Genomic DNA, 10,000 nt, shown 5'->3' with positions numbered 1-10,000 from the left:
CTGCCTGTCTGTCTGTCTGCCTGTCTGTCTGTCTGTCTGCCTGCCTGTCTGCCTGTCTGTCTGTTTTCTTTAACTAATATTGTTGTTACTATGTGCAGAAATAACCTGCACATAATAATCTAAACTAAAACTGATGAAGCTTAAGTGACGTCAGAGTAAAACCCTGCTCAAGAGTTCTGGGTTTCAAAGGGTTAAAAATTATGTTATTAATTAACTAAATAATTATAACAAATTTATGTAATTTTATTTTTTCTCCTTTGATTAAAAGGCTCGTTCTAACAGGTTTGGTCTTCCTGTGTTAAACAGGTCATTGCGTCTCACTGCCAGCAGGGGGAGACAGAGAGCCTCCACTTCAGTCTGCCCAGCTCCCTGCAGACAGAGAGCGACGACTGGGACACACCTGTGCAGGTAACACACACACACACACACACACACACTCCACTGTCTGTCTGTGTGTGTTGAGTGGTTTATCATCTGATTGGCTGCATTTTAAAGAAGTAGTTCACCCAAAACCTGAACATTGTGGTCTGTACCTCCTGACGGGAGATTGAACGATATTGATCTGTCAGTGCCAATATTGATACTGATTAGGAAACCAGGACCGTGATAATTTATATTTAGCGCTGATATTCAGTTGTAATAAATTTGTAATTTACAGTGCCAGTATTTACAGTTTTAGAAACACAACACAAAGCTTGCTTTGAAGGAAAAAACAAGCTAATTAGAAGTAAAATAAATTTCAAATTAGCAAGCAAAAATGTGTAATTTTGAATTAAAAAATACTAAAACTACAAACTGCGTGTGCAATACAGTATTCACCCAGACCGAGTAACAGGGATCCTGTAGATCCTTAAAAACCTTTAAAAATGTATTCATCTTAAATTAAGGCCTTCATTGGTTTTAAAATGTCTCAAAGATAAAGGGAGTAGGATTATATTAGTGTTTTTTTTCTGGTGCTGTAATTTAAAATTTTGAATAACAAAAAGGTGATTTTTTTTTTCCAGAAACAAATCTTACATTTGGTTAACGTTTGTCTTAAAAAGCATCAAATTTAAATGTCTCATACCTGTAGACACCTTACAGAGTCTTAAATCTACCTGTGCTGAGTTGTGGGACCTGTGTGAGCCCGACTCGCTGACACGGTGACCAGAGGTGGGAAGTAACGAAGTACAAATACTTCGTTACCGTACTTAAGTAGATTTTTCAGGTATCTGTACTTTACTTGAGTATGTAATTTTCTGCCGACTTTTTACTTTTACTCCCTACATTTGAACACAAATATCTGTACTTTTTACTCCTTACATTGTCAAAACATGCTCGTTACTTCTCTCTTCCTCTCTCTCTCTTTTTGGTGGGGGCGGGCCGGCGGGCTCGTTACCACCAAGAAAAACATTACAACACCTGCACCGGCACCGTGCGAGAACAAAAAGCAGAGAAACTCTCCAGCTACAGCAGCGCACTGACTTAGCTTGTGTAACAAAGCGAAGACTTGCCACTCCGGTGTATTTTCACTGGCTTAGCTTGTCTATTCAGAGAAGAGGTATCACTTTGGCTAATTTTTCAATCTATATTATCATATGCATACTACTGCTCATTCATTGGTAGCTGAATTGTTGGGTCTGTTCGATAAGTAATTTACATTTTTAAAACAAATAATAATTTAACATATTGTTAAATTATTTGAGTCAAACTTACTGGTAAACATCTACTCCTGCAAGATAATTTATTATGTTCTACAACTCATAAACATACACCAACACTACATACCGAGTGTTTGAGCAGCATATCTCCTCTGTGCTACAAAAGATCCATGGTAAAAATTATTAACATTAACGCTGAAGCCCTCCCCCACAGTTTCAAAAAATCCTGGAGGAAACCCTGCACAAAACAGACAACACGACAAAACAGAGTCGCAGAAGCAAGAAAAAATCTGTTAAAAGTCATATACGTTAGGTACAGTATTGAGAGTACCAAAGCTGTTATCAAGGTACTCATTCAAGACCTCTGGTCAGTTCAGTCTTGATTATTGTGTGAAACTGGGCTTGCAGCAAAACTGTACCAGCACTTTGCAGGTTGTTAATAAAAGAGGAAATGTTCCTGTTTTGTGTGCCCTGAACTTTTTTTTCGTCAAAAAGTTATCAAAAAAGGTATATGTATCATTAATGGTAAAAAAATCATTTTTACTTTTTACTTTTGTACTTAAGTACATTTCAGAGCATGTACTTTCTTACTTTTACTTGAGTAAAGAAGTTGAATTGGTACTTCTACTTTTACCAGAGTCTTTTCTCACACAAGTATCTTTACTTCTACTTAAGTACAGAATGTCAGTACTTTTGCCACCTCTGACGGTGACTCTCGTTCTCCACCTCTGTTCCCAGGTGGTTTTGGAGCGACGCGGAACACTCACCAACACACACTCCTCACACACACCTGTCCAGGTGGCACACTCCTCCTCACACACACCTGTCCAGGGGGCACACTCCTCACACACACCTGTCCAGGTGGCACACTCCTCACACACACCTGTCCAGGTGGGCCAGGCGGAGGGGCGGGACCTGAGCGGGCTGATGGAGGTTCATGTGGAGCTGGAGGACCAGGTGTACACACACCAGCTGGACTCCGCCCTCCACAGAGAGAGGAGGGGGGTGCAGGAGGAGGGGTACCGGGTTCTGCCGGTGGAGCAGATCCTCCCAGCCCCGCCCCACATCCCAGAATCCTTCAGGGGGAAGACCTGGGCTCAGATCGAGCAGGAGGACGAGGAGAAGGTGGAGAACCTGGTCCGACAGTTCAGACAGGGAGTCTTCGTCTGCTACTTTGACAGCGAGTCTCTGGCCAGGTAAACTAAAAAAATGGTAAAATAAATCGATGTTGACTTTTCAGGGCAGATAACAGTGATTAAAAATAGAATAAAATAGAATAGAAAGCCTTTATTGTCATTGGACTAGTACAGACAATTAACACAGACAACAAAAACACATTCAATAAATATATATAAAAACTGCAAAAAATAATAAATAGAATTACCAAAAAGATCTTACGCTCTTATCGTGAAAAAGATCATGAGGAACTTTACTTCCTGTCTCCGCCGGCGTCGCCGCCCTCAGGTACGGCAGCAGGAGGAAAAGCAAAAGGGGGCGTGGTCAAAACAAGGAGGTGGAGCCACTGCCTGACGTCCTGCCCCTGTTTGATCACAATGAAGACGAGCCTGCTGACACCAGGAGGAGGAGGGGGAGGAGGAGGAGGGGGAGGGTCTTCAGGCTGGCGTCCAGGTGCCAGGTGAATATCATGCCTCTGTGTTACATCACAGAGGATTTATGAAAAACAAGTTCAGTGGTTAACTTGACTGAACATAGTATTTTCCTCAAACACTTTTCTTTACTTGGGTCTTATTTAGAAATTTCATAAAACAGCTGAGTTTTGGCATTAGTTTTTAAATTAAGGTTTAGTATGCGGTTACTGTTTCAAATAAGCACTTGCGTATTTGAATTTATGTGAATCTTAATTTTAGTTACTCCTTTACTTTCTACATTACATCCTCTTGTTATTTTTCTCTGATGTCAGTGTATTTTTTCTGTATGTAGGGCCCTTTATCGTTCTGTATTTCTGTTCCCACTCGATGCACTGAATAGAAAAAGCAGATAAACTTAAAAATAAAGGAACATCCTCTGGGTTGATTAATATTCACCGTAACATAACAACGTGGTGTGTTTTGGTCGTCTGCAGGTGGTTAAGGTCAGCCACAGCACTCAGACCGCCCCAGTGGTTGTCCCGGCAGTCCGTCAGCCTGCTCCAGAGGTTCTGGCCACACCCGTTAGCGTCCAGCCAGCCAATCAGGAGTCCAGTAAGACTCCTGCAGAGTTAAAGACTCCTGCGATGCAGACCGGGACGAGCGCGCTGTGCCTCCCCTCGTCTTACACCCGCATCATCACCCCCCTGCAGCCCCGCACCTCTGTCGTCTACCTCCTGTGTTCCCCTGACAACCCTGCCTCCGAGCACACGCCTCCCACAAGCTCCACCCCCAAACGCTGCAGGAAGAGGAAGAGGCCGCTGGAGCACGACATCCAGGGGTTAAAGGTCAAATACAAACGGCTTCCCTTCAGATTCTATGACCCGAGCAGCAACCAGATCCTCAAGAACGCTCCTAAAGGTTTCCTTTCGCACCGCAGCTCCGCCTCCTCCTCCAAGCCACCGCCCACCTTTGTCAGACAGCTGTTCAGAAGTCTGAGCCCCGACTTGAACTCGGAGAGGCTGAGGGGGGAGGGGGGGAAAGGGGGAAGGAGCAGGGCGGGCAGCGGCACCTCTGGGTCGTCCGGGGTTAAAGTTAAAAAGTCATCTGAGACTTCGCCCTTCAGCCATTCCACGCTGTCCAACAGCAGCCATTTTGTCCTGGGAACGCTCAGTGCAGACTTGAAGACTGGGAAACAGGAGGTGGCAAGGAGACGGGGGGCTGAGAGGGCTGGAGGAAGGACCCCTTTGACCCCACCCACTCCATCTCCTCCTCAGAGAACCGGCAGGACGGGGAGGGGGAGGGGAGGGAGGAGGGATAGGACACGCCCCCCGCCCTCCAAGAAGAGGGGTAGGGATCCCGGGATGCCGCCGCAGACCAGAAGAGGAAGCTCACGACGGGCGGGACATAGCAGGAAACTCCCGGTGTCTCGTTCTACCCACAATCCCCCAGCAGCATGCACAGAGCACCTCCCTCGAACCTCCTCCTCCCGCAGGGTGAGGAAGAGGAAAGGGCGGGGCTGTCCCTGCTGTGAGGAGGGGTGAGGAATGATGCACCTTAATTGAAACATGTTGCAGAACAGGTGACACCTGCCCAGGTAGCAGCAGGGACCAACAAGGCGTCCCAGGATGGACGGAGACACAGTAGGACGCGTTGGGTGACACTGATAGGGGGCGCTATTAGGGACAGGAAGTAACGTGGGTGGTCTGGACAGAGGACAGGACGACCAGAGAAGACAAGTCAGGAGGAGGACAGGGCAAGTCAGGATGGGGCAGGGCAAGTCAGGATGGGGCAGGACAAGGAAGGATGGGGCCGGACAAGGAAGGATGGGGCAGGGCAAGTCAGGATGGGGCCGGACAAGGAAGGATGGGGCAGGACAAGGAAGGATGCGGCAGGACAAGGAAGGAGGAAAGGATAAAACAGAGGAGGACGGCACAAGGCAGGAGGACAGGACAAGATGTGAGAGGACAGAATAAGACCAGACAGAGGAGGACAGGACGGATCAATATGGGACCAGACAGAATACAACAAGAGGAGACAGGACAGGACAGATTGAGACAGGACAGAAGAAGAAAGATCAAGATAGGGTAAGACAGAACAGAACAATGTTAGAGAACAAGATGGAACAGGACAAGTCAGAGGAGGACGGGGCAAAACAAGATGGGGCAGGACAAGAGATAAAAGGACAAGAAAGGACAGAACAAGATGGGTTAAGGGCAAGACAAGTCTACAGAATAAGACAAAGACAGGAGAGAACAAGATGGGACAGGGCAAGTCAGAGGAGGATGGGCAAGGACAAGCAAGGACACAAGAAGACAGGGTATACAGAATTAGGCAAGACCGGACAAGACGGGATAGAACAGGACAGAACAAAACAAACATGGGAGAGGACAGAGTAAGACCAGACAGAGAAGGACAGGACAGATCCAGACGGGACAGAGCAGTTTTCAAAGTCAGTGGGACATTTAATGGCAGGTGGGCAGGTAAAAGTTCACCTGTGCTCTGAGGGTTCCAGGTACCTCAGTGTTCAGTTGTCCCGTCGGGGGATCGGAGGACGACCAGAGGATGTGGAACTTCTGGAACGTCAACTCCAGGAACTTTTGGGTTATGGAATACCCAAAAAACTCTTCAGACGTGATATTTATTTTCCATTGACATTGTCTTCAGCTGTCTTGTTCTGCTGGTGGAGGTACCAGGCACTCATCACTCTGCTGTTTTTGAGCCTCATCTTCATCGCTCCTCTTCATCCTTTCACATCTTGGATTTGTTATCATCTTCATCATCTAACAGCTGATGCTGTGTAGGTTGGTTGGTATCATCATGTTGTTACCTTGTTACCTCACATTGTACCATGGTGCACGGTATTACTGACCAGTTTTCAAATATTAGAATGTAAATGCTGTGTTTGTGACCTCACTGCTGTACCATCTCCCACCACAAGGTGGAGCCACACCTCACTGGACCCTCAGGGTGTTAAGGTGCTTCGGTCTATATGTGAGTTGGCTCCCGTGGCGTTCTCACAGGAGTATGGAAGAGCATCAGGGCAACAGAAAAATAAAATGTTCTGAGATTAATCTCAGAATTCTGAGATTAATCTCAGAACAATTTCAGAATTCTGCAGCATGCATCACTGGCCCAGTTTGGGAACGTGTTTTAGTCTGGAACCTCTGAGTTCATTGTTGGCTTCTATGGGGTGTTAGCTATGATTGCACATCTAAATGTCTCTGGATGTTATTGGACAGACCTGCAACCAATCAGAGCAGCGTGTGACGTAGTGCTGATTGACCGCTGAGCCTCAATGATGTCAGTCATCATGTAAACCCCACCCCATATTAGGTAAACATTTGTGATTGGCCGACCTGGGCCAGGTGGGCTGTAATTCTGTCTGAACAGGAGGGGGAGCTCGCAGATTCATCTGGTTCCCAGGCTCAGAATTCTGACTTTAATTTCAGGAGCAGTTTTGTTTGTTTGCCCTGATGCTCCTCCGCGGAAACCAGGAACTGCAGAACTTGAAGGCTGGAAATGGTTTTTCAGAAGCTATGCCCCAAACGTTAGATGCTGTACAGGGGCTAAAAAAAATTGGTGCTAACTGCCTGTCCATCTGTATTTTTTTTTTTTTTTTTTTTTGAGTACTGTTTATAAAATTATAATTTAAGTATTAGTTTCCATTTTTGTAATAATATATATTCAGTTTTAAGAAGAGGCACTTCTCAGAGGGTCAGGTGGAGGCTGTTTGTCATTATCGGTACAAACCTGAAATCTGTCCAGGCACCTCGTCTGGTTCCTGTCTGTCTGGAGAGGGCAGGTGACGCCACGGTCAGACATGACACAGGTGATGCCGTCGCCCTCGAGGGGGGGCGGAGCCTGAACGCCAGCAGCTCGCTTCAGAGCCCCGGACCTCCACATCTGTTTCGTGGATTGCCTTGAAATTTGATCCCAACATTCATGATGGAACCTGGCTCTGGTGACCCAGTGAGCCTCCCTCTGGCGCCACCAGCAGGCCCGGCGGGGCGTCTGCTCTTGAAATAACTCACATTGTACTGTGTTATCGCTCATGTTCATGGTGTGTGTTCTGTGTCTGTTCGGCCGTGGCGGCTGTCGCTGCTCTTCTGTTTGTTCCAAACAAAGTGGACATGTAAAACGCATCACTTCCTGTGCAGCAGGAAGGATGGAACAGATGGTCAAGGGATTTCCAGGCCTGGAAAACACAGCCCTGTGATTCCATGACTCATCCTGATCTGTGCTCCACCCCCTGACCCCCTGACCCCTGACCCCCTGACCTCTCTCTGGCAGGGGGATAGATGATAAATAATTTCCTTAAGGGAATGATAATGGGCCAGTATTGGATCAATAATGGATCAGATTACTTTGGGACTGAGGTGACATTCCAGATTAAATTAAAGACAAAGTGTATTTTTGCCTCGTTAGTGTGCTGGTGAAAGGGATCATGGGACATGGTTTGGATTTCTGAGCCTGTAAAAGGTTCGTTAGCAGCCATGCAGACAGGAAGTCAGGGTAAACACACACACACACACACACACACACACACTGTATGATGTTGTTTATCAGCAGATTGTTTTCTATCTGTATGTATTGATCATCTGACAGAGGTTTGTCTATTTAATAAAATATTCATAATATAATGAAATAATAAAAACAACAACTGTTGGTTAAACCAGTTTGACTTTTTTTCTTCTTTTTATTCAGTTCATCAGCGTGTGTGTGTATGTGTGTGTGTGTGTGTGTGTGGGTCAGCGCTGTGTGTGTGTGTGTGTGTGTGTGGGTCAGTGCAGTGTGTGTATGCAGACAGTTGACACCAGGGTGTGTATCGCGTCTCCGACTTCGTCTGCAGCTTCCAGCAGCTTCATCTTCATCCTGTCAGCTGGACACAGAGAAGACCTTCATCATATCATCATCATCATCATCGTCAGCAGCAGCACCTTCTGGTCTAATATTAGTAAAACACTTATTTATTTAAAATTAAATTAGAAGAAAATGACACCCCTCTCAAACCAAAAGAAGTAAAATTGAAAGTTAAAAACACAAAGAACGAGACTTTTGTTCAGACAGTGAAATAAAACCTTTCAAAATAAAAGACCGCACACAGGCACCTTGGTTTCAAAGGGTTAATAATAAGAATAATGAGTTAATTCGTTAATTAGCTACAGTAAGAGGTCCGCCTGTCAATGAATTTTATGCGCTAAATATATTTTCACAACATGACCTAAAATATATTTCTGTCTGAAAATGCAGAAACGTCATGAAAACCCAGTTTGTTGATTTTGAGGAGAGAAGTTTCATCTAAAATGGTTTGTTGTCTGTTTGTTGTTTGTTCATGTAGTTTCTGAATGATGCTGTCAAGTTAATAAGCTTTTATTGTGAAGGAGTTCCCTAAAGCCTGTTGTTTTTTTCTCGTCTGCATGAGAGCCTGCACAGGTCCAAACGGTCACATATTGATCAGATCAGATCAGCTCTGATCGATTATCTGCTCTGAGTTCAAACTAGCAGCAGAGTCACTGTGTTCATCCAGCTGTTTTTACATCTGGACTGGTCACATCTGTGTTATCAGATCTATGTTATTAGCTCTTATTGTATCTATATTTCATAGATCTATGTCACGTGTGTTATTAAGTCTTTGATATCGGTGCCTGTCTGTCTGTCTGTCTGTGTCTCACCTGTCTGTCTCTCTCGGAGCCTGTCTGTCTGCAGAGAGAGAGACAGCTTCAGTCTCTCTGCCTCGTCCCACAGACGCTGCTCCAGCTCCTCTGGACTACATTTCCCACAATCCTCCTCTTCAGACAAACCCCTCCTATCATCATCCTCCTCTCTTGTGAAGTTCTGCCCTCCTATTGGTCTGTCAGGATGCCTGTCAGCCACAGGCTCCTCCCCCTCCTCCTCCTCCTCCTCCTCCTCCCAGCTCTCTGACAGGAAGTCGTCTGACGGCGCTCTGCCCCGTGGCATTATGGGAGATGGAGTTCCTGTGTCTGACCTGGTGTCAGTGCAGGTGGTTTCCTCCTCTTCCTCCTCTGTCATCTCCTCAGCCTTCATCAGCACCTCCTCCTCTCTCTCCTCCTCCTCCTCCTCCTCCTCCTCTTCGTCTTTCTCCTCCTCCTCCTCCTCTGCAGGTGCAGCAGGAGCACAGGTGTCACTCTCTGTTCTCAGGTGTGTCTGCGTCTCCGTCCTGCTGAGAACCTGGGAGGAGGAGGAGGAGGAAGAGGAGGAGGAGGAGGGAGGAAGACAGGAGGGAAAAGGAAGAAGGAAAGGAGAGAGGAGGGAAAGGAAAGGAGAGAGGAGGGGTCACAAACTGAGGTTCAGACCCCCGTCCCACCAGGTGAACACCTGCGTCTCAGGTGAGCAGATCAGAGCAGGTTCCCAAATGGCCTTGAAAAATCCTTAAACGAGCGAGAACCCTCTAGAACCCGAACACACAGAAACACACTGAAGGCTGAGGAGGACGGGTTCTGATCCCCTCACCGCGTTCTCAAACTGAGCCCGGACCTGGTGGAACCCTCCAGAGAGGAACCCTCCAGAGAGGAACCGTCCTGTGTGTGTGTGTGTGTGTGTGTGTGTGTGTGTGTGTGTGTGTGTACCTGCGTGAGCATGCCCTGCAGCTGGACGTTGTGTTGTCTCAGTGTTTCCATGGTAACCTCCATCTCTGAGCACCTGTCCTCCAGCATGCCCTGCTCTGATTGGACGGCCACTCGCCACGCCTGCAGCTCCTGCTCCATCAGCCTGTGAGCGCGCGCGCACACACACACACACACACACACACAC

General features: G+C 46.7%; 2 protein-coding genes across 2 annotated transcripts in view; one reads left to right on the top strand and one right to left on the bottom strand.

Annotated features, from left to right (window-relative positions):
• The window catches only part of zdbf2 (zinc finger, DBF-type containing 2), an 11,155-nt gene extending 3,380 nt beyond the window's left edge, over positions 1 to 7,775 (top strand). The window contains exons 7-10 of the mRNA XM_030066496.1: positions 307 to 408; positions 2,379 to 2,836; positions 3,105 to 3,276; positions 3,724 to 7,775. Of these exons, the coding sequence (XP_029922356.1) occupies positions 307 to 408; positions 2,379 to 2,836; positions 3,105 to 3,276; positions 3,724 to 4,770 (1,779 nt within the window). The 3' untranslated portion in view covers positions 4,771 to 7,775. The remainder of the gene's footprint in view (positions 1 to 306; positions 409 to 2,378; positions 2,837 to 3,104; positions 3,277 to 3,723) is intronic.
• Positions 7,776 to 9,095: 1,320 nt separating this feature from the next.
• dytn (dystrotelin) overlaps positions 9,096 to 10,000 on the bottom strand; it is an 8,541-nt gene continuing 7,636 nt past the window's right edge. The window contains exons 12-13 of the mRNA XM_030066484.1: positions 9,817 to 9,958; positions 9,096 to 9,173 (exon numbers count right to left, since the gene is read on the bottom strand). Of these exons, the coding sequence (XP_029922344.1) occupies positions 9,096 to 9,173; positions 9,817 to 9,958 (220 nt within the window). The remainder of the gene's footprint in view (positions 9,174 to 9,816; positions 9,959 to 10,000) is intronic.

Source organism: Myripristis murdjan, chromosome 2 (assembly GCF_902150065.1).
Source record: "Myripristis murdjan chromosome 2, fMyrMur1.1, whole genome shotgun sequence".
Taxonomy (NCBI): Eukaryota; Metazoa; Chordata; class Actinopteri; order Holocentriformes; family Holocentridae; genus Myripristis; species Myripristis murdjan.
The sequence above is the reverse complement of the archived record's forward strand: the minus strand, read 5'-3'. Positions and strand labels throughout refer to the sequence as shown.